The 24,693-nt window shown below is 34.8% G+C and overlaps 2 protein-coding genes across 14 annotated transcripts; both read right to left on the bottom strand.

The window, feature by feature from the left end:
- Positions 1-312: 312 nt before the first annotated feature.
- LOC133290349 (uncharacterized) lies at positions 313-11,269 on the bottom strand. 13 transcript variants are annotated; one of them, XM_061488417.1, is made up of 10 exons: positions 11,157-11,269; positions 10,919-10,965; positions 10,293-10,403; positions 8,895-9,089; positions 8,373-8,453; positions 7,939-8,201; positions 5,714-5,838; positions 4,985-5,039; positions 4,451-4,560; positions 313-587 (listed from the first exon to the last, which is right to left on the bottom strand). In XM_061488417.1, the coding sequence occupies exons 6-10, from the start codon at positions 8,191-8,193 to the stop codon at positions 428-430; spliced, it is 705 nt and encodes a 234-aa protein (XP_061344401.1). In that variant the 5' UTR covers positions 8,194-8,201; positions 8,373-8,453; positions 8,895-9,089; positions 10,293-10,403; positions 10,919-10,965; positions 11,157-11,269; the 3' UTR covers positions 313-427. The 13 variants fall into 13 exon arrangements, 4 of the variants coding, with proteins under 4 accessions (XP_061344401.1, XP_061344402.1, XP_061344403.1 ...); XM_061488418.1 differs by having other exon boundaries at positions 8,895-9,060; XR_009748638.1 differs by lacking the exon at positions 7,939-8,201 and having other exon boundaries at positions 8,369-8,453.
- A 1,092-nt stretch (positions 11,270-12,361) lies between these two features.
- On the bottom strand, positions 12,362-21,665 carry LOC133290348 (probable alpha-mannosidase At5g13980). Its single transcript, XM_061488416.1, has 29 exons — positions 21,465-21,665; positions 21,277-21,360; positions 20,972-21,060; positions 20,563-20,737; positions 20,274-20,393; positions 20,061-20,144; positions 19,903-19,974; positions 19,397-19,510; positions 19,096-19,196; positions 18,777-18,870; positions 18,387-18,554; positions 18,225-18,314; positions 17,175-17,240; positions 17,030-17,086; positions 16,554-16,773; positions 16,293-16,417; positions 16,090-16,155; positions 15,886-15,948; positions 15,730-15,801; positions 14,697-14,744; positions 14,465-14,584; positions 14,305-14,370; positions 14,088-14,200; positions 13,903-13,987; positions 13,724-13,831; positions 13,534-13,629; positions 13,212-13,259; positions 12,781-12,849; positions 12,362-12,661 (listed from the first exon to the last, which is right to left on the bottom strand). The coding sequence occupies exons 1-29, from the start codon at positions 21,663-21,665 to the stop codon at positions 12,461-12,463; spliced, it is 3,015 nt and encodes a 1,004-aa protein (XP_061344400.1). The 3' UTR covers positions 12,362-12,460.
- Between the last annotated feature and the right edge of the window lie 3,028 nt (positions 21,666-24,693).

The following is a 24,693-nucleotide window of genomic DNA, read 5'->3' as shown; positions in this document are numbered from 1 at the left end:
TATATATATATATATAGGGGCAGGATATTCTTACACCGGTGTAAGAGTTAGAAGTCTTACACTCGATCTTGACCATTGATTCACTTGTATCCAATGGCTCACATTATTAAAAAATTAGAGCCCTTAGATATAAGTGGGATCAACGGACAAGATTGAGAGTATAACTTACACTGGTATAAAATGATCCTGACCCATATATATATATATATATATATATATATATATATATATATATATACTATTTTATTTATTTTTATTGTTTATCTTTTTTCCATCCTTTCATATTTTTTATTTGGATTCATGTACAACCGACTCCAATTAGTTTGGAATAAAGTGTTGTAGATATCTTTGGGATAAAAGTGTTGTTCACGTTGACGTTGATGTTGAAATGCTGGCCTTAAGGCATCCCTCAGCTTAAAAAGATGTTCTAGAATCTGCCGTAACTGCACATAATTTTGAAAACTGCTTTCCGCAGCCTACCAATCAAATAGATACGTTGACATGCATTTGTGCCATCAGGAAGCTGTCTTTTCTCCATGGCATGACTCCAAGCTCTATCTGCTGAACAGAGAACCAGATGAAGAAACCTGAATTGAAACCAAATAACTCGCTATGTTAACCACGCATAAATAAATGCCAGACTGAATAAATGTTTATTAATCCCAATTTCCCAAACACCATTAAAAATCATTTAAGAAAAAGAAGGAAATAATAGATACAAGATCTCAATGATGATGCTCATATTAATTTGTAGAGGTGATTTTAGGTTGAGATAATAACGACCACGTAATAATAGCAACAGAAACACAAAGAAATATATCTGAAGTGGCTCAGAAGCAACACCACGGGAAAATTGGTGAGTTATTCTTCCCGGAGCTTTACACTAATTAAAAGGTCAAGGTTATTAAACATTCCAGGCACATGAGTTGAAACCATTTCATTAGCAAAATCAGCAAGCTTACCTTATAAAAGTGGGTTCATTCCTGTAGTGTAGTGTAGTGCAGTGCAGTTTTTTTCTGGCAACAGGACTGCAGAAGTAATTTATAAATTTAAAATCCTTAATTTTAGCTACATGTGTAATAGCTGAAGTCCCATAATATCAAGCTGCACCTAGGTAAGTTTTGTAAAGAACCAATTCAACCCAAAAGCTTAAGCTGGTGGATGAAGAATTTTTAATGATTTATATTATTCTCTAACACACCCCTATAACGAGAGCTTATTGGGCTTGAAGGGTGAATGATACATCAGACTCAACTTACCAATGCTAAGAAATTTCACAAAAGAAAGTTGGGGAGGGGGGGCGGTGAGGATCGAACCCGTGACACCGAGGCTCTTATACCAGCTTAAGCTTTTGGGTTGAATTAGTTATTTACATGGTATTAAAGCTCTTTGTTCTGGGAACTTTCGCTTCAGCCAAAACCCTAAGTCCACTGTTTTAGGCTTTCGGTATTTTGTTACATTTATTGATGATTATTCCTGTTGTACCTGGGTTTATTTAATGAAAAATCGTTCTGAGTTATTCTCTATTTATAAAAGGTTCCCTGCTAAGGTTCATACTCAATTTGTTGCCTCTTCGTATTTTACGTAGTGATAATGCTAAAGATTATGTTTCTTTTGACTTTTCTAATTTCTTGACCACACAAGGTACTTTACACCAAACTACTTGTCCTCATACTCCATAACAAAATGGGGTGGCCGAACGTAAAAATAGACATCTCATTGAAACTGTCCGGACTCTTCTTATTCACATGCAAGTTCCTCTTCACTTCTGGGCAAATGCAGTACTCGCCTCTTGTTCTCTTATCAACCGCATGCCTTCCTCTGTGCTTAGTAATAATATTCCCCATAACATGTTTCTAGATGCTCCTCTCTATCCTTTATCCCCATATGTCTTTGGTTGTACCTGTTTTGTTCATGATCTCACTCCTGGTAAGGACAAGTTAACATCTAAAGCCTTTAAGTGTATTTTTCTTGGTTATTCTCGTCTTCAAAAGGGTTATCGTTGTTATTCTCCTGATCTTAAGCGTTATATTATTTTCACTGATGTCACTTTTCTTGATCCACAACCCTTTCGGGTTGATCAGATTCTTCCTGTTCCTTTTCTTGACTAGGTGACTCAATCCCAAAGGAGAGACCTCTTGCTTCCATCCCTGAGGACCTCCCTTTTCTCACCTATTAGCATCGTCATACTGTCCTGTGGACTTGACCCTAGCTGACTCATCACATTCTCTTGTCGACTCGTCCCCTCTGGATCTTTCACCAGAAGCTCTTCCCATTGCCTAAAGAAAAGGTATACATACTACTTGTAACCCTTATCCTTTTTATACCTGTTTGAGCTATGATCGTCTTTCTATTTCTCATTTCACCTTTGTTTCTAGTCTTTCTTCTGTTTCTATTCCTAAAACTACAGGTGAAGCACTTTCCCATCCAGGGTGGCACCAAGCGATGCTTGATGAGATGACTGCTCTTCATTCCAATGGCACTAGGGATCTTGTTCCTGCTCCTCCGGGGAAGTTTATTGTTGGTTGTCGGTGGATCTTTATTGTCAAGGTTGGACCGGATGGCCATGTTGACCATCTCAAGGCGCGCTTAGTCGCCAAGGGCTTTATTCAAATTTTTGGCCTTGACTATAATGACATGTTCTCTCCTGTTGCTAAGATGGCATCTGTTAGCAAGTTTCTTGACCTCGCTGATGTTTGTCACTGGCCACTCCTTCAACTGGACATTAAAAATGCTTTTCTTCATGGTGATTTACAGGAAGAGGTTTACATGGAGCAACCGGCTGGCTTTGTTGCTCAGGGGGAGTCTGGAATGGTGTGTAGACTTTGTAAGTCCTTATATGACCTAAAGCAGTTTCCTCGAGCGTCGTTCAACCGTTTCAGTTCTGTCATTCAGGCTTTTGGCTTAATTCGTAGTGAGGTTGATCATTCTGTGTTTTATAGGTGCACATCTCCTGATAAGTGCATCTATCTGTTAGTCTATGTCGATGACATCATTCTCACTGGAAGTGATCAAGCTAAGATTGACCAATTAAAACAATATTTATTCAGTCAATTTCAAACAAAGGATCTTGGAAAGCTCCGTTACTTCTTAGGGATTGAGGTGGCACAATCTAGACAAGGCATTTCCATTTGTCAAAGGAAATATGCCTTAGATATCTTAGAGGAGACTGGTATGTTAGAGTGTAAGCCTATTGATACACACATGGATCTAAATATCAAATTATTGTCAAAACAGGGGAGCCATTATATGATCCTGGATGTTATCGGATGTTGATTTGGAATCTCAATTATCTCACTGTAACTAGGCCAGATATCTCTTATGTTGTTAGTGTGGCTAGTCAGTTCCTTGACTCCCCTTGTGATTCTCATTGGGACTCTGCTGAGAGGATCCTCCGGTACATCAAAAGAGCATCAGGGAAAAGCTTATTATATTCAGATTAGGGACATACAGAAATTTGTGGTTATTCAGATACTGATTGGGCATGATCACCTTCGGATAGACGGTCTACTTCAGGTTATTGTATCGTCTTTGGAGGAAACTTGATTTCTTGTAAGAGTAAGAACAAATTGTTGTCGCCCGATCCAGTGCAGAGGCCGAGTTTCGTGCAATGGGAGCTGCCACCTGCGAACTAATCTGGTTAAAGCAGTTGATTCGAGAGCTCGATCTTTGTGAACAGAAACAACCCATGACATTCATTTGTGACAATAAAGCTGCGCTTCATATATCATCTAATCATGTATTTCATGAGAGAACCAAGCACATAGAGATCGATTGTCACTTCATTCGAGAAAAGATTCAGTCAGCAGAAATCAAAACGGCATTTGTCGACTTCAAGGATCAACTCACGGATGTCTTCACTAAAACTTTTAGAGGTCCTCGGGTTGAATACATTTGTAACAAGCTGGGTGCTCATAATATATACGCACCAATTTGAGGGGGAGTGTTAGAATAGTATGTTAAAGTAGTATAGTGTATATAATAGAATAGTCCCACATTTTGTATATGATAGATTAATTTTTGTACTTGTTAATATATATATTCCCTGTGTGCTCGTATTAGACACACAATTATCCAATCTTAAGTGGTTTGCTTACAAGTCTGCACATTGTCAACCCTGACCAACATTTGGTTGGACCTTTTGACAGATTAATATCACTACAACGTTCTCCAAGCTTAATTAGAGTTTTAATTGATATAAGTAACATCAATTTTGTAATTAGTAAGAGAACCCAAAAGGTCAGATGTAACTAATTATGGAGAAAGAAGCCAGAGAAATAATTTGAAAGTAAGGAATATACCAAGACCTAACATGCAATTGGTCCTTAAAATTAAAGTCTTAACTTTCTCATACTATTGCCTTCTATTTCATAATTTCAATCAAAACTAATTACACGAAAAGTTTCCAAATATCATATCAGAGAAGAAAAATACAGTAAGTAAGAAATACCTTGCTTCGGCGACAGTAGACTCAATTATGGTTCTTTTGGCATATTTGCCGCGAACATGGGTAAACTTCAACGATTTATATAAACCCTCAAACGAGCTGTGCAATACCTCCTACAATGTTAAAGATAAAATATCCACCCATTACCAATCTATAGATATTTCATAATGTTAATTCAATGGCCTGAAGTACACATTAAGGTTAGGCCATAAAAATCATCGTTTGCCCATGTCAGGCAATTGCTAGAAGACTTGAATCTCACATTGGGCCACCAAAGTGCACAATAGATGAAAGATTAACTGATATCCACACATAACATGGAGCGTAAAAGCAAAGCCGACATGTCCCTAGCCATTTTCACTGATACAATACAGCTGTATATAATTTCAATATTTTGGTAAATAGAACAAGCAGTCTACCACATTGCTATTCAATATGTCTCGTTTGTATAACTCTTTGGGATTAAAAACAAATATACAGACAAAGAAAAATAAATTGCAATTTGACGTTATATGAGCAATGAATAAAGACACATACTGATAGCGAGTGTAATCTCCATGCTGCATTTGCGCAGATTTTAAGAGCTGCAGTACTGGGGAAAATTTAAAAATAAATAAATAAATGAATAAAAATACACTATTGATCGAAATTTCACTATTAAATGCTACATTAGCCTAGACATCAACGAGTGAAGAAAAAGCTCAACCGAACAATAACAGTATAGCAGATTGAAGAACCTAATAAAACAACAGCGTATGAAATGAAGGAGAAAACAAATCGTTAATGGAGAATTTGGGAAGGATCTGATCAGAATTGTTAGATTTCATATGATCATCGATTTCCTTAGGGATTAGGGGACACTTGGCTCTCCTTTCCCATCAAGTCTTGTTCGATAGTTCATCAATTCTGAGTATTATTTATTAAATATATACACAGCATAACATTTTTTTTTGGTATCCCACAGCATTAAAGACATATTCTCTTTCAGTAAAAAAAAGTAAAAATAGATTATCAAATGTATTTTTTCCCCAAAAATTCTTCTAAGTAAGAAAAAAAAAATTCCCTCTAAAACGAGGGATAAAGAATGGAATGGTTCTATGCATATCCAAGATAATCATAAACTCGATTTATCTTCTATAAATGTGCTGTAACAAAATTTGTACGCTCAAAAATTAAATACATTGAATGTTGTAGTATTGCAATATGATACTGCGATTATAAGCCAGATCTTTGGCTTTTAATACCAAATCAAGTAGTTTCCCATACCAAATCAGCCCGAATATAGCCTCTGGCTCCATGATATGTGGAAAAGATTTTGTCCAAAATAAGTCTTTTGTCCACTGGAGACAAGTCTGCAAAGGGACCATATATGTCTTTCTCCAGCTCCTGAGCTGAGAAAATTACTCAAATACTAACATTACTGGATATAGTATGAACTGTGCATAATTAAATATAAAATATAAAGGTTAAATTATACTGTAGGTCCCTATAGTTTCACCGAATTTAAAGTCTGACATCCCCATGATTTAACAAGTTTTGCACCATATCAGCAAATATACTCTGTAGATGGATTTGAAGTCTTCGCATTATCTAAGTAAAATTTTCAAAGCACGAAAGGGGCACTAGGGATGTCAATGGAGGCACACGCCAGAAGTAAAAGCTAGAGTCAGACAAAAATCTTTCATTAGCCAACCTATACTATCATAAATGAGTTGCTTTCAGCACATCTACAATCAAAATCGTGCACATTTCTAAAACAATTGAAAACAAAACAACAAACTAACAAGTGCTTAAGACCAATATTTTCTACATATATTTAATATAACAAAGGACTTATCCAGAATTTGCATCAACATGGTTAGAAGTCAAACTCAATTTTTCTTCTACTTCCTTCCCACCACCAATGAAGATTGTGGAATCTTCGAGTTATAATTTTGAAAGACAATTCAACTTTGCCTCAAATTCTTCATACATCATCAAGCTAGAAGTATCTAGAGTATTGTGTGAATTGTAGTCTTATCATGATGAGTTATAAATCTTATCTTCACTGCCAAACTAAAAGCTTAATGAAGCCTAATCTAGTAATGTACGAGTTGAAGTTTTATCTTTATGAATTGTACTTTGAAATGACCAAAGGAGGTGGAAACTAGCGGTTGTAATAGGTTGTCAAGTTCAAGTTGAATTTTTCCATGTGCACCTATATATACGTGGGTCTAGCATGTGAAAATAGATGTATGAATGAAAAGAAAGAAAGTGTATAAAAGAGTATGAGAAAAGAAAGTGTTGGAACACTTGTTAGAGAAAAATCAGGCTGGCCGAACTTAGATGGGATATGATCGCTTCTTTGTGGTCTAACATTCTTGCCAATACATTATCTTTATTCTGTTCTGGATTATAATCTCTAATAAAAAAGATAGCTCCATGAGCAAAAGCCCTTGTCATAATGAATCCTGCGATGTATTGATGATAAGAATATAACGCAGCCTGGGTAGTAAAGTCTTGAGCTATAAATGCATAAGCAGGTAAAGAGTAAATGTGTTGAGCTACCAAGGAAGTAATAACCCCTAAAGAAGCTAGAGAAAGTGAAGAGAGATTTGTGAGAAATACAAATAAAGATTAATGTTGTAATGTTTTGATCTTGAGTGAAATTTTGATATAATAAAAGTTCTTCTACTATTTTACTTGTTTTATTTTGTTATTCCTTTTCCAACAAGTGGTATCAGAGCCACTAGTTCGATCGTGCCTCAATAAAGATGACGGAGATGATTCAATCTCAAATTTCAAAATTGATAAAGACAAATTATGGAAACTAGAGCACGCACATGAAGACTCTCCTAGGTTCACAGGATGTTTGGGAGCTTGTTGAAGCAGGATAGTCGGAGCCCGTAGATGCAACCACTGAAGCAGCTTTATCAGATGCGCAAAGAAGGACACTTAAAGAAACACGTAAGAAGGACAAGAAGGCTCTTTTCTTAATTTTCAAGGTGCTGATGAATCAACATTAGAGAAAATATCTGACGCAAAGTCATCTAAAGAAGCATGAGAGATTTTGTAGAAGTCCTGCTAAGGAGCCGACAAAGGTTGGAAATGGAATAACAGAATATAACAAGTACAATAGAAGAAAAACTTTTATTATATCAAAATTTCAATCGAGAGCAAAAAATATCAACACTAATCTGTATTTGTTTCTCACAAATCTCTCTTCACTTCGATTTTTCTTTCACGAGTGTTTCAACACTTTCTTTTCTTACACTCTTTATACACTTTCTTTCTTTTCATTCATTATCTATTTTCACATGCTAGACCCACATATATATAGGAGCATATAGAAAAGTTCAACTTCAACTTGACAACCTATTAAAACCACTAATTTCCACCTCCTTTGACCATTCCAAAGTACATGGATGGGCATTATGCGATCTTGGAGCGAGAATAAACTTGATGCCGTTATCGGTTATGAAAGCTTTGGGAATTCAGGAATTGAAGCCAACCATGGTCTCATTACAACTTGCTGATAGGTCCTTGAAGAGGCCAGATGGAATCATAGAAGACGTTCTTGTTAAAGTCGACAAGTTCATCTTCCCTGCTGATTTTGTGATCCTGAATATGGAGGAGGATGCTGAGATGCCTCTTATTTTGGGGAGACCTTTTCTAGCCACAGCCAGAGCTCTGATTGATGTGGAGCGAGGGGAGCTAATGTTGAGACTAAATGATGACAAGGTCACCATTAATGTGTTTGATGCCATGAAGCACACTGTTGACAAGAATGACTGTTTCAGGATTGATGTGCTCAATGAAGTTGTTTCTAAAAGGGTTCCTAATGAACAAATTCTAGAGGATGAGATGCAAGCTATTGATGAAGTTTCTCACCAAGATGATTTTGAACCTTCAATGGAAGTGTTGAAGAAAGAAGACACAGACCTACCTGTTGGAGCACCTAAAGTTGAGCCGAAAGAACTTCCTTCCACTTTGAAGTATGCCTTCTTAGGAGACAACAATACTTATCCTATGATCGTCAACAAAAAGTTGTCAATTGTTGAAGAGGATTGATAAAAAAAAATTATGAGTATTGAACCAAAAGATGCTAAATTGATAATTTATACTAAGGATGAAATTGAAACTTATCCCTAAGTTCAAGAGCATAAAGTGTATTTTAATTTCTACTTCTCCAATTCTCATAAGTTCATGTAAGTCTTACATGTATGGTATTACTACCTAAGTAGATCAAGCCAAACAAATGAAAGCCTTAAAATCAACAAAACATATATGATTTTATTCTATAAAAAAATAGAGACATTTGAAATGCTTAGTTGATTGGAAAAATAAATGCAAAAATCACAAAAACCTATAAAAAAATAAAATGTCAGTAAATTAACCACAATTCAATTAGATGCAGAAAATAGTCATCACCAAATATATTTGTTGAAATGCTGGCTTTAAGACACACCTCAGCTTAAAAAGATGTTCTAGAATCTGCCTTAATTGCACATAATTGTGAAAACAAAGTAGCCCATTTTACTGCTTTCCGCAGCCTATCAATCAAATAGATACGTTGACATGCATTTGGGCCATCAGAAAGCTGCCTTTTCTCCATGGCATGACTCAAGCTCTCTCTGCTGAATAGAGAACCAGGCGAAGAAAACTGAATTGAAACCGAATAACTCGCTATGTTAACCATGCATAAATAAATGCCAGACTGAATAAATGTTTATTAATCCCAATTTCCCAAACATCTTTAAAAATCATTTAAAAAAGAAGAAGGAAATAATAGAAACAGGGACTCAATGATGATGCTCATATTAATTTGTAGGGGTGATTTTAGGTTGAGATAATAACAACCATGTAATAATAGCAACAGAAATACAAAGAAATATATCTGAAGTGGCTCCAGAGCAAGAACACCGAAAAAATGTTGCTGGACAAATAAGAGATATATACAGGGGGGGAAAATCAGCTGAATCTATTCATAAGCAATTTCTGTAGTTCTAAGATAAAAAGGATTTAAAATAGTCCTCTAATTCTATCAAGCACTTCAAGTAAAATGTCAGGAAGAGAAATTTAAATTCCCCTTATCCGTGAGGTGGAAAACTCCATCAAAATTATTACAAGATATATACATGAAATAATTATAAATAAAGGATGCCACCGAGGGGCCTTTATAATACGTCACAACTTTAAGACATAAAAAGGCAATGCCAATAAAAAATATTCTAGGCATCAGCTGCTTCCTGATATCTTCCCTGAGTTTTACACTAATTAAAAGGTCAAGGTTATTTAACATTCCAGGCACATGAGTAGAAACCATTTCATTAGCAAAATCAGTAAGCTCACCTTATAAAAGTGGGATCATTCCTGTAGTGCAGAGCAGTTTTGTTCTGGCAACAGGACTGCAAAACTAATTTATAAATTTAAAATTCTTAATTTTAGCTACATGTGAAATAGCTGAAGGCCCATAACTCTTGATATCAAGATGTACCTAGGTAGGTTTGTTTACAGGTCTGCACAGTGTCAACCCTGACCAACATTTGGTTGGACCTTTTGACAGATTAATATCACTACAACCTTCTCCAAGCGTAATAAGAGTTTTAATTGATATAAGTAACATCAATTTTGTAATTAGTAAGAGAAACCAAAAGGTCAGAAGTAACTAATTATGGGGAAAGAAGCCAGAAATAATTTGAAAGTAAGAAAGATACCAAGACCTAACATGCAATTGGTCCTTAAATTTAAGTCCTTAACTTTCTCATACTATTGCCTTCTATTACATAATTTCAATCAAAACTAATTACACGAAAAGTTTCCAAATCTCAAATCAAAGAAGAAAAATAAAGTAACTAAAACATACCCTGCTTCGGTGACAATAGACTCAATTATGGTTCTTTTGGCATATTTGCCACGACCATGGGTAAACTTCAACGATTTATATAACCTCCTCAAACAAGCTGTGCAATACCTCCTACAATGTTAAAGATAAAATATCCACCCATTACCAATCTATAAATATTTCATAATGTTAATTCAATGGCCCGAAGTACAAAGTATGGTTGCTAGAAGACTTGAATCTCACATTGGGCCACCAAAGTGCACAATATATGAAAGATTAACTGATATCCACACATAACACTCCCCATTAAACCCCGGCTAGTAAGTGTGGGGTGAGGGCAATCTTTCTACGTAGTCTTATCCTTATATAATTGTAAAGAGGCTATTTTCCGAATTCGAACCTATGACTTTTCAGTCACAAAAGAATAGATTTACCACTGCTTTAGGTTCGCGCTCATCTAATATCCACACATAACATGGAGAGTAAAAGCAAAGCCCATTTTCACTGGTACAATACAGCTGTATATAATTTCAATGTTTTGGTAAATAGAACAAGCAGTCTACCACATTGGGATTAAAAACACATATACACACAAAGAAAAATAAATTGCAATTTGACGTTATATGAGCAATGATAAAGACACATACCGTTAGCGAGTGTAATCTCCATGCTGGATTTGCGCAGATTTTAAGAGCTGCAGGGGAAATTTTAAAAACAAATAAATAAATGAATAAAAATACACTATTGATCGAAATTTCACTATTATATGCTACATTAGCCTAAACATCAACGAGTGAAGAAAAAGCTCAACCGAACAATAACACTGTATAGCAGATTGAAGAACCAAATAAAACAACAGCGTATGAAATGAAGGAGAAAACAAACCGTTAATGGAGAATTTGGGAAGGATCTGATCAGAATTGTTAGATTTCATCTGATCGTCGATTTCCTTAGGGATTAGGGGACACTTGGCTCTCCTTTCCCATCGAGTCTTGTTCGCTAGTTCATCAATTTTTAGTATTATTTATTAAATATATACACAGCATAATATGTTATTAAGATTAAATATATATTATTTATTAAATACATATTCTCTTTCAGTAAAAAAAAATAAAAATAAAGATAGATTATCAAATGTATATTTTTCCCAAAAATTCTTCTAAGTAAGAAAAAAAAATCCTTTGAACAAAAAAAAAAGTCCCTCTAAAACGAGGGATAAAGAATGGAATGGTTGTATGCACATCCAAGATAAATCATAAACTCAATTTATCTAATTATTTTTTTATTAAAAGAGACAAAAGAGTCGCAAAGATAATTTTTAAAATTATGTATAAAAAAAATTTAAATTTAAATGTGCTGTAACAAAATTTGTACACTCAAAAATTAAATACGTTGAATATTGTTGTATTGCAATATGATACTATGATTATAAGCCAGATCTTTGGTTTTAATCACTAACATCATTTTTTCCTACTTTTGTCTAATTGTTCATTTAGGTGAGAACAATTATATATTGACACAAAAAAGAATATATATATTTTTTTTGGGAAAACATAAAACAAAAATTTAAATTTTACTAATATGATGCTTCAGTTTATTCCTAATTAGGACATTATTACCGTTCATACTCAAATTTCAAACGAATAATACAGTCGAATCACAAAGGCTTAAATTTGTAGCAGTTACTTACCAAATCTTTAAATAGGTAGCTTATGGCATATAGGAAGAGATTATAAGCACTCCACAATCTTCATAGCATGAAACATTACATGAGGACAACCTTTTAGATCTACATTTCTTTTTATTTTTCAAGCTAATTCTGAACTTCACCTTTATCCATTTTCCAGCTAATGCTGCTGTTGGTGCATGCGTAGAACATTTGAGAATTTGATACATTTATCCCTCAGTTTCTACATTGAAAAAACTATAATCACTGGGCGTTTAGGAATTTTGATTGGTTTTGACCAAATGCACACCAAGAAAAAGAAAAAGCTGTGTCATAAAATTTGTTTAGATGTCAAGAGAGAAGGAGAGGAACAATACATTTTATTGGCAATGAAAGTTGAAAGTCCTTACAACCTTAGCCAAACGAAAACATTTTTCCTGTTGTTGGCCTACACGATATTGAGGAACAGGAACTGGAAAGCCTCACAGAATGTTGGACATTTCTAACAGCATTACTTATTTTTTTAGTAGTGCCTAAAATTGATAACAAAGGTTCTTATTTCCATGGGAGCAAGTTCAACAAGCAGCTTTTCTGGATCTACTGGTCCTCCCCTTGACATATGGGGTTCTTGAGGTGACCCTTTAACTTGCCAGACTAATCTCTTTCTCTCCATTTCTGATCTTTCTTGGTTAGCTGATAAGCTCACCTCAGTTGTTTTGGTTATCTGAATATACAATACAATGGAATTTTATGTGAAACGCCTTAGACAAAGACAAGCTTAATATATATGCAATAATCACCTATAAAAGGATTATCAGTTGTCACTTGTCATGTTGTTCTTACCTGTTTATCGGGGAACACTTTTTTAAGTTCTACAGTTGCCTTAACTGAAAGATGCTTGTCCTCGCCAATCTTGCATTGGCAAGAAAAAGAATTCAGTGTGCAGAAAAACAAGGCTTAAAAACAGCTGAAACGAGGAAGAGAGTATGAGAAGAATAAATCAATGGACCACGGTGAATTATTCAATTCCATAAGATTCTTTCTTTTATATAACGCAGAAAAGGAACGAAATTATCTCATATTTCTAAGTTATATAAATATCATATGGCCTGGAAGTTTAAGATAACTTGCTAAAGCCAGATTACATCATTGCATGTTTTTCAAAGCAAGACAAGAATTATTCCCCTCCTAACTCTGAATTGATTAGAAGTTGAGAACAGAAAAATGGTAAGATTGTAATATAAACAGGTAGATAGATGCTAAAAAGAATAGACCTCATATAAGTGTGCCAGCCGAAGGAGAACTTTTCCATCACCCAGATCCTGCAGAGTTCAAAAAGATTGCTTTAACATCAGCAGTGAGCAAAAATTATGTAAATCTTCATCAGTGTCCATTAAAGAAATCAGCTTACTTAGGAATTTGAATTCAGGACAAATATCAAAAGGTGAGGTTTATCAATTACAATGTCCATCAGAGGGCGAGAGTGCTAAGTTGCATTCAATAAACATATTTTGGACAAATGTTCTGGCTTATGTTCCTTGGGTACTTCTAAGAGATAATGTCTTTCATTTAAAAGAGAGAGAGAAAGATATACACCTGGAGGGTTATTATTGCAACATTATCTGGTAAGTTGTATGAGGAATCTATTCCCGAGAAGGTTGTGACATGAGAATCTTTCCAGTTACCATCACTCTAGAAAATATGTAAGAAATGAACAAAAATATTCATCAGTAGGAAGTTATGGGCTGAAATATTCAAACACTTAAAACAACAATGCTTTAACCACCTCTGTGAAGGCTAAAAGAAGTGGTGAATATATCTCCTGACCAAACGATCTACGCCATCTAGCACCCTCTCCTATAGGATCTATTCTGAAATAATATTTCCCTAGTACCTGCAATATTTATTGTATATGATGAATAAGCCAGACGTGAAAACTATGACAGGCTACTTAGATTTTCTCACCGTTAACCCAGTGCACTTATCATGGATGCAAACTGTTTCATTCAGTGCCTCTCCAACACCTCTGGAATCATCCTCAAGTAACCTCCTATATAAAAGGATGGGAGGAAAAACGAAACATTAGAGTTTGATTGGTAGAATATGGAATGATACATAATGAGCATAAGCAGTTGAACAACATAACAAACCTATGAACCATTAGCTCCATTTGCCCATCTATGATGCTAGAGCCCCCCACAGATCTATCTACCAATACAGAGAACTCTTTGCTTCTATCTTTCAGGTAAATCCCAAGATTGATCTGAAAACAAAAAACTATATTTCATTAATTGACAAGTTCAAGGACCGTGTCTTCATTTTTATAAATGTAGCATCTTGTAACACACTTGGTTCAGCAAAACATACAGGGTAATAATTTCCTGCAACCGGTTGATTTACTTCCAAGTTCCAGTCTTTTCTATAGTCTCGAACCTGTAAAGGTATGTATTATTACAAAAACTCATTAGTTTAGGCATTTATATGGAAATGGTAACTAGAAATTAACTGCTCAACATGTTTGACGTACCCGTTCAATGAAATCACGTCCATTGGAATCAGTATAGAAGGTTTTGTTGCTTTCAAGATTTGTTTTAATCTCAGTTGCAATTTCTTTGCCAACTCCATTATCAATGGGTATAGGTCCAACCTGATGTCAAGAGCTTGATCATGATTATTAGCTCTTAGAGAACAAAGTTTTAAGTACCCGCATTAGAAAAACTTGGAGAAAATCAAAAAGAAAAGAAAACAAAAGGACTTACAACAAACTCAACTTCAGCATGTTCTTTCCCTTTGTACAGTCTGGTGGTCTGTTCAATTAAGCCATGGTCAAATATTGAGCCATATGGATTCACACACACACACACATATATATATACACACACACACACACACACACACACACACACACACACACACAGAAAGAGAGAGAACTATATGGAGCTTTTGATAAGGGACGCTGAAGAATAAGCCTACTGCGTACCTTAACAGATTCCAGAAGTTTTATTCGTTTTCTTAACTATTATTCATGCTATTTCTCGGCCTCTCACTTACTTGTGCAAGCATGTTATAACCATGGATCATGGATGTTTGAAAGAATCAAGAAAGTTGTAAAGTCTAAGTATTTATATCGTCTATGTTCTAAATATGGAAGCTGTTACTGTTTCCTGTGATGTTTACAAATTATGCCACCCATATATAAGGAAAAAAAGTTTAAAATATGTTTTAGTACTTAAAAGAAGGAAAAAATATTTTCTCATGTTGTATGAGAATTGTTTTCTCCTATCAGCGACTTTTTGATTTTCCTGTAGTATTTTTTTTTTTTAATAAATGTGGACCTCATACAATATATGTCTATAGAATGAAAAAAATTTCTCCTAAAAAATTAAAACCAGAAGAGACTCATTTTTAATTCGGTCTTTATAAGAAAACAGTTTGGAATTTAGTTTCTATACTACAACTTGTTAGTTGTGTTCTGTTGCCATTATAATATCTTGATATTAGCATGAGGTATTGTGAAAAATTAAGGACTAAAGTAAAAATATTATTGACGTACAGCCAGTATAGGGTTCAAAAATATTTTTAAATTTATGTTTTTCGTCTTTATATAATTGTCTTATCCTTCATTATGTTATAATTCCAACATATGGTCATTTAACAATAGTAGAATGTGGAGGTGATGCTAAAAATAATTGTACATGTATTTTAATTGAGAAATCTTTTATATAAGGACCAAATTGATAATAAATGTAGGAACCCAAAATATATTAACAAAAAAAAATTGTTACATAGTACCTGATATATCCATGAATTGATCTCCTGATGCACTTCATGCACAATTGGTCCCCGCAAAACTGTGAGAGGAGACTGTATTTTTTTAAATAAAAAATCATTAATCTCTTACCACTGAATATTGGTAATTTAAGGAAGTGTTTTGATATACAACTTCACCTTCCCGTAGGTTTTGATGGGAGATGATGAACCATTGGGGCGAAAAATATATGCTCCAGACGCCTTTAACAATTTAGAACATTTAAATCAATAGCTTGGAAAAAGTAACCATAATCAAACCATCTATTTTCCTGATAATTAAAGGAAGTATCGTAGGGAAAGAAAAACTAATAAAAATTCAAAGGATAGAAAAATCGTTATCACCTGAGCAGTTTCATCATTTCCATACCCTGCGTAAAATTTGTATCCCTGCTCTAGAGATTCTTTGACCTTTCATTGTGAAGAGAAATTTAGAACACATATCACATAAACCTTATAGCATATATCTTTACCAGCATTAACTTAAAAGGGTTTAGATTTTAGCTCTAGATTGGGATAAATAGTAATGTGCCATTCATATCACATACCTTGCTTCTGCTATTGATATATTGAGTAAGTTTCCCTTCCTTCTCAGAATAAATTAGTTTTAAGTTTCCTAAGCCTACTTCAATTGTACCACTCTGACTCCCTGATGCTGTATCTGAAATGGTAGCTGCAATTGCAAACCTTTTGTTTTAGGAAAAACCGAACTTTATTATCACACAGAAAATGTAGTTTTGTTTTGTATTTGCATGAGTGATAAACTAATAACACGACTCTCATGAAAGGAATCACTGATCAGAACTAACCTGCTTGTTTGGCTTTGGATACATAGTAAGTGCTAAAACCAAGTGGGGGAACAGTTGCTGAAAAAGCAAGCCAATATTTAGGGGTCACAGTTGGAGACACTCCTAGGTATGCAGCAGTGTGGTAGTTTCTTAAACCAAGAAAAGCATCAAGTATTGGCAGCAGCTGGGATTGGATTTCTTTTCCACTGGAATCCAGAACAACAACATTTTTGTTGACAGCCTATGACAAATTGGATTGACATGTTATGTTAAGCAAAAACAGTATTTGAGGATGGCAGTGTTTGGTCCTTGAATATCATTTATTCATGCTGATACATGAGGGCATTCCACAGCACACAAAAAAATGCATCAAAATGATTGCCTTGAAGGCAAATTATTACATAAATGCTTGTGCATGTAGATAGAATGTTTATAATTTAACCAGAATGTATAAGAAGAAAGGAGATACTGAAGGGTGATTGAAGGAAGAAACTCACAGGAATCCTTATAACATCCTCTCTTTTCCATCCAAGAGGATTGTAAACGACAACAACCTACAGGAAGCAAATATATCAGGAAAATATTAATAGATAAAAATCTTGCATTCTAATAAGCAACAAAAAGGATGTTATAACTCCTCACCAGGTCTTTCCCATCTGAGAAGTCAACTTCTGATGCGGGACAGTAACTTATGTTCAGAAGTGGACACTGTAATGACAGGATGGAAGAAATAAAAGGGATGTAAACGGAAATAATGGACAAAATGAAACGGCACAACCAATAACTCAATCTTAGCATGAAGTCTTCAGAACTTCGCTTCTCAAAAAAGTTCTAATTTTTTTCCATTGTTTCAAAAGGAATACAGCTTTTCACTTCGTCTACTGATTTGATCTGGGCCTGAGTGGATAATTGGCTAGGAACTACTTGTAGAAGTTGCATAATAAGTTTTGTGATGGTTATGAATTGTAAATTCTTGATTTAGTTTTACTGCCTTAATAATTTCCCTTGGTGCACAAAGTATGAATATCAATAAGGAAATTAGAAAAACCAACATGAAACTGCCTCAGATTTCTTACATAATTTTGTTTCCGTAGATATACTGCATAACAAGTACTGCTTTAATCTATTTAATGCTTCTGCTTCAGTGAAGCATGCATGAAAGACCTTTAAATCCTTCTACTCTCTCTTTCTCAAAAGCCATAGACTTTCCATTTTCTTAAATAATAACTTTGTTGATAAGTTCATAAAAGAAAATGTTGAAAAGGAATAAGGATATCCTAATGCATGAAATGTATGTAATTAAATTTTTGAAGAAAGGCATAGGATGTACCCGCATTTAATTTTTGGATTATCTTTATTAAAAGTGACGAGTGTCACAGTATGAACATGCTTAAGTTCATCAGCTTCTTTGTCATACAAAAGAAAAAGGAAAGGAAAGGAAAATGGTATGAATTTTGGGGTAAACATATTACTGGGTAATTTTTTATTTTATTTTTTTTAGTAGATTATTTCTGGGTAATTTATCTAGAATGTAATGTGTCCTGCAAATTAAATTTTGTAATAAAATATAGTCTTCTTAAAAAGATTAGCCATATACCTTAAGCTGTTAATTGAAGACTAGTAATGAACAGATTGTAGGCTAGTAGAATAGAACAGTTCACATTTGTGTAACAAGGGAACACCGCTACTTGCCTGTTGAAATTTAATCTGTGGACTCTTACAACCAGTTTTGGTTGTTGCCTCAGTCAAGCAAGCAAGTGATATTGCAACAACTTTCTCAGCCTGAATAAGACATTTTTGAGGTTATATTTAAGACAATAATGTTCAAACAGAACATATATAGATAAGTATCACCTCTGTGTAACCTATTGAAAGTCGTTTTGCATAATCATTAGCCACATGCTGCTTTTCGGTACCAGATACCGCATCATGGTGTTGAGCAACAGCCAAAGCATCAGCCAAATAGTCAGTTTTAGGACCTAAGGCACTCTTCCCTTTAAAATACTCCAACTGCCTTGCTGCCTGTTTCAAGATTGAAGGACAATAAGAGGCAAGTTGTGGAATTCTGATAACATTCCAAAATATTCCAGTGGAATGCAAGGTTGAATCAATTACAATGCTCTTAATCACAGCTTTCAGATAAAAAGAGGAGATCAGAATACCCCTTAATCCTCTCAGAGTAGCTCAAATCTAACAAAAACCAAATACTTCATTAGTTCAATTAACAACACTTAGAAGCCTTACCAAGTAGTAGCCACTCATCAATCTGACATAACCTTTGAGAGCTGGCCTACTTGTAAAATACCCCGTCCAATAGGCATTTACTCGATCAGCATACCTGACAAATGCATTGTCCAAATATGAAACAAGTTAGAAGAATATGAAAAAATGCTATTATGCAGCTAAACGTGAAGTTATTGTTTTGGGTAGGCAGTGCAGCCACCCAAATGTTATTCTCAAAATCACGTTGCAGGCATAAGCTACAATTTGCAGCTTCTTCTTGAACATGACATGATTTTGAGTTGGTAGCTCATATAACGCATGTTTTGCATTTGGAACTCACGGAAAGAAGTCATCAGTCTTGATTGGCCAGGCCTCATTTGCAGCATGTTTTGCATCAGTATATATTGATGGGGTTGAATATAGTGCTTGAACCCGGCCATCCTAAATAAGCATTAGCCAGATGTCCCATTAGTATGCTAAACCACTCAATTACTTAACAAGCTGAATTTAATTTAAATTCAAATGAGCTTATGGATTATGGAAAATTAGGCAGCCTTCAAATAAAATGTCCTTTATATGATATAGCTAAATAATTAAGTAAAGAGACTTGTGAATTAAGCAAAGAGTTGAAGATGAGTCACTTGATTGACGTAGTGAATAAACTTGTCCAGTTGCCGAAACCAGGTATGTGCATATTGGTACTTGAAATCTGTCCCCATTGTCCACATTATATGATTTGTGCGCGTAATATTGGCCTGAAACAGGATAGCCAGTGGAGTTGTTAACTCAAATCATTTTTAAGTGCAACTGATAAAGCTTTAAATCATTTGAATGACACTAAATATGGATAAAAAGTATGAAGTATTTCATTTGGAGTATTTCTGTTTTCGTTTTTACTCGGACAACAAAGGAAAAATTGGCTACCAAGACCTTAACATCAATAATTTACGGGCATCGCTACAAAAAAAAAAAAAAAAAAAAAACTTACAGGCAGCAAAGACGCACATAACCTCAGACACATCAATTCAATATGGTAAAATTATTTAAAAATCCTAGTATGTTTATTTTAAAAGAGCATTTTAAATAAAGCAAATTGCAGTATATAGAAGTATAGAACCAACCACCCATTTTACGGTAAGTTTCATACCTGTGATATTGCGGCTGAGACAAACTCATTTACTCGTTCAGGGACATTGTAGTCAAACAAATTGACATCATCCTTCAGGTTAAAATACATAATTACTTAACACATGCTTTCAAACAAAAGCAGAATGGCCCTACAACAATATTTGACTCGGATTTTACCTGGACAATCGGAGAATCATCATTTACTTCATAGTAGAAATTACTGGGAGGTTCATAATTCTCAGGGAACGCACCAGAAAATATCTACATCAATGAACAATTTTAAGGATCCGCAAGTAAAAGCATACTGGGGAGGAGGAAACGAGAAAAAGTTGTTACTTATTTTTTTTGGGGCAGCATCAATATAAACATAAAACACTTTGGATTACTCACTTGTGCAGATGAACCAAGGCTCTTAGAGCCTTGCCACACAACTTCAAGAGTTTTTTCATCTTTCCTCTTAGCTCTGTCTTGGTAGTCAATCCGTGCAAAGAATAGAGAGTCAAATCCAACCTATACCAACAAGGGTTATGTTTAAGAAACAAGTAGCAATGCTATACAGAAAGAGGGGGGGAGAAGAAGAAGAAGAAGAAGAAGAGATTCTGTTGGTAAATCAACTTCGCGATCATTTCTTATTCCATCATCAAATTGATATTTTGTATATACATAAGCAAAACGGTACCTCTGCTCCCAACAAGTAAGCCTGCACTGCAGAATGTCCAAATGGATCAATTTGCCATCCTATTCTCGGAGTTACACCAAATTCTTCTTTCAGAAATTGATGTCCAAGGGTTGTCTGATCAATCATGTCAATGTAATGTGTAGCAGCCTCATCGTGCATACACATACCACCATTGCTGCAATCGGAAATCTTAAGAATTAATTAATGCAGGTTTGAGATTACAAAGTTGACTAAATGTCACTGTAACTGAATGCCATTACACTAATTTAAAGCACACAATAATGGTCAACTTTCTGCTTCGTTGAGTAGGTGGAAAAGTTGATAAGTTACAAATCTTTTGACATCTCCACTTTCCACCTACTCAACCAAACACACCCTTAGTCTGAAGGAAAACCAGATGGATAAATACATGAACTCCAGTTGACCAGAGTTGACCAGCTGCTTGACTGTGTTCTTGACAGCCTCACTCTGTTCTCTCCACCAACGTTGGAAAAATGCCTGCAAAATAAGTCAAGAACATCTCTCAATTTTTTACTTCAATTTCTTTGCTTGTTCTTCCACCATTCTTTTCTTTTTTTCTTAATTAATATGAATTTGAACCAATTCTCCAAAAAGCTTAAGCATTAAGATATATGAATAATTTTATATTATTATTTTTACCCAATGAAAATTGGGGAGTAATGAAATAGTTGAATGCTTCAATCATAGCCTTGCCTGTTCAACATATATGAACTTGCGATTCTTGTCTGCTAACAATGCAGGCACCAAGGAATCTAGCACGTTTTGAACGCACGCTCCCTGCACTTCACCAACAGTGAAACCAAGATGAGACCACGAGATCAAAAACTTTAATTGAATTGAGATGCACCCACAGAGAGAAAGAACATGTGTGAGTGAATGACCTGAATGGAGTTGTTGGAACCGACGTAGTACTGATCAATGGTCTTCAACCATCCAACATCGTCGTGAGTGTGAGGGACCAAGTGAACATTGAGCTTCCTAGGATCAATGCTTGACGTAGTGTTGTACCTTATGTACTTAGACTCCGAGGAGAGAAGACACGCCAACAAGAGTAAAACCCATAGACACACACCAATCTCCATTGAATTGAAGTGACTATGACCAAGCAAGAATCATTTAATGTAAGTGCGAAGAACTAGAAGAAAAAAACACATTAAAGTATTACTTGTACTAGGGAAGTGAGCACGCGGTAACATCATTATCGGTTTCGCTTGTCGTGTATAGGAGCGTTAGGTGAATCGAAAAATAAAAAAAATAGAATTAATTCAACCCAAAAAGTTACACACTGAGAGGTGGATAATGTATTTGACCAGTTTATTTGTACTAAGAAATTTCAAAAAAAAAATTAAGAGCTGCGAGAATTAAACTCGGGACATGAAGAGTCAAGCCAGTGATACCATTTAAAGAATCAATCCACATAAGATATAGAGACCGGAGACTCTATTATTATTTAAAGAATTAATCCAACTAAAATATATTAATGATTTTTATATATGTATGACAAAGTCAATTAATTGTCAGTTTCGGTTTTCGATGAGATTCCAAAGCTTTAAAAAAATAAGAATAGTGATAAGGTTTGGATGCCTCGTGGAACAGGAATGATTGAACAAGCTAAATAGTCGACTATTTGGCTCTGTCTGCATCTTATTACCCATTTAACATGTGAGCTGCGTCACGTTGAGTGTTACTGTTGCGAGTGTTTTGCTTTTATTTCCCGGGTTCGTTCGAAGTAACGTTAAAGCACTTTCGAATATGCTATGTTTTAGTTTTGCGGTTCCACCAAAGAAGCACGGACACTTAAAAATAAGGAGAGTCGTGTCCGATACTCGCTGTGACACTGCAACACGTTCCGAAACGGGTGTCAGATACGCGGTCAACTTTTTCCGACACGTTGACCATTTCGACACGCGAATTTGACGGTGTCCGACACGGTCAAATGACATTTTCGTAATTTTTTTTAATTTTTTTAAAAAATATATATATTAATAAAGCTTCCACCTGATCATATCAATTTTATTTTTTTGTCTTTTTCCCCTTAAGTAGATAAGAGATCATCTCAGCATCATTGTTGTCAAATCCTATCACGCTTTTGTTATATTTCCTTGTCTCTGATCTCTCTCTAATATGATTTGATCTCTCTATCTGATATTATATCTCTCTCTCATCCCAGTTCTTATTTTTTTATTAAAGCTTTCATCTTTATAACGTGTTGATGGGTATTATTAATTTAGTTTTATTTTTTTGTTAAATTATTAAATATTAAATGAAATATACACTATATAAATTAAAAATATTATTTAATATTAAAACGTGTCCTAACGTGTTGAAATTCATAATTTTTTAAGATTGACGTGTCGGAGTGTCGTGTCATGTCGTGTCACGTGTCGCGTGTCGTATCGGTGCTACATAGGTTGTACGAGGCTGGAACAATTTATGGATTGGGGTCGAAAAATTCTGCCCACTTGCATCATGCCACGTTTTCGTGTCTTTTTTGATGTGGCCAATGACTATTGGTTACTTCCTATTGGCATTGAAGACTTATTTGGCTTGAGGACTTATGGAGAACATTTTTAATACTACCTGCAGTGAGCAGTGTATATACTTTCATTCAAAATGAAATTACAGATTGAAAATATTAGCCTACAGACATAGTTTTTTTTTCTCCTCATAAAATATGTCAGTATAGGTGTCATATTTTTATTGGACGGATATGTTGGAATTCTTATAGAATTCAAATGTTATGAATAAAAAGTTAGGTGTGAAAAGACGTGTCTTTTGACTTTTGAACTGACATAGTTTTTCACTGCTGAACAGACACGACTCTTCATCATTAATAGGCACCATTTATTGTGACCAATTATGATTTATAAATATGGAAGGAAATCAAAAAAATTAGAGACTTTTCTTATTTCTCTCTCATACCGAAACTCTATAAAAAAAATGTTTTGAAATCTTTTGCATTTATTCTCTGTGACTGATCAGCGTTCGTTGTGTCAGCCAGCGTTGTTTCTTCTGGTTGTGCCACCGTGGAAACAAAAGTAAATCATTCTATCATGGGAGGCATTTGTCCATGAACCTTAGGCAACATTGAGAGGGCAAAATTTCCTTAAGGACACAATATTCAATAATGGGCTCGGATTTGATTTTCTGCCATTTTCAAGCTTTGCACATTGCACTTTGACTTTCTGTTATTGCATGTAATTTTTGTGTTTTCACTTATATCACCCAAACCAACAACACATATTTTTCCACTAGCACCATTAAAATTCTTATGACAATTTTGTCCTCTCTAAGTTGTCCAAGATTTATGGACCCAAAATAAAATAGATTACCTCTATTCTTTTGGTGGCACTTCCATATTGAATAGCCTTATCAAACTCAATATATGACAGACCAATCGCACTAGAATGAAATGCAAGATGAATGCAAAATGATTTCAAAAACCGTTTTGTCAGAGTTTTGGTAAGGAGTCAGAAAATTGGTTATTTGAACTCACTGGACATTTGGTATATATAGGAGATGAACGGTCACAGGAGAAGAGGCACGACTTTTCATAATCGAAGCGACGCAATTGTTCGAAAACAAAGAGGCACGATTGTTCGAAAACGAAGAGGCACAGCTGTTCGAGAAAAAAAATGAAAAGGTGCGACTCTTCCAACTTCTTATTTATAACTCATTTAGACAACAATCCCCCACATGAATATGAAGTTTATCCTCTTTGAGCATTTGCATCTCAGGCTAGGTACAATCTGCGATTGATCAATCTTATACGAGTTTTGTTTAAAGTTTGGTATTACACACCAAATGATGGCTCCTTATGCTCCACAATCTAATGGGATTGCTAAGAGAAAGAGCTGGACTTTGAAAGAAATGATGAATTTTATGTTGTTGATGTCTAGTTTACCACAAAATTTGTGGGGAAAGGTCATTTTCATGATAAATTATATAATTAATAGAGTACCCAACAAGAAAATTAAGAAAATCCCCTATAAAATATGGAAAGGTAGGGAGCCTACCTTTTTTACTTTTAAGTGTGGGAGTATTTGGCAAATGTCGCGATTCTGAAATCAAAAAAGGTTATGATTGGATCAAAGATAGTGGACTGTGTGT

This window comes from Gastrolobium bilobum, unplaced genomic scaffold, assembly GCF_033153095.1.
Source record: "Gastrolobium bilobum isolate Gb01-03AN ecotype WA unplaced genomic scaffold, APGP_CSIRO_Gbil_v1 utg26148, whole genome shotgun sequence".
NCBI lineage: Eukaryota > Viridiplantae > Streptophyta > Magnoliopsida > Fabales > Fabaceae > Gastrolobium > Gastrolobium bilobum.
Note: the sequence above shows the minus strand (reverse complement) of the source record. Positions and strands in the feature narration are given on the sequence as shown.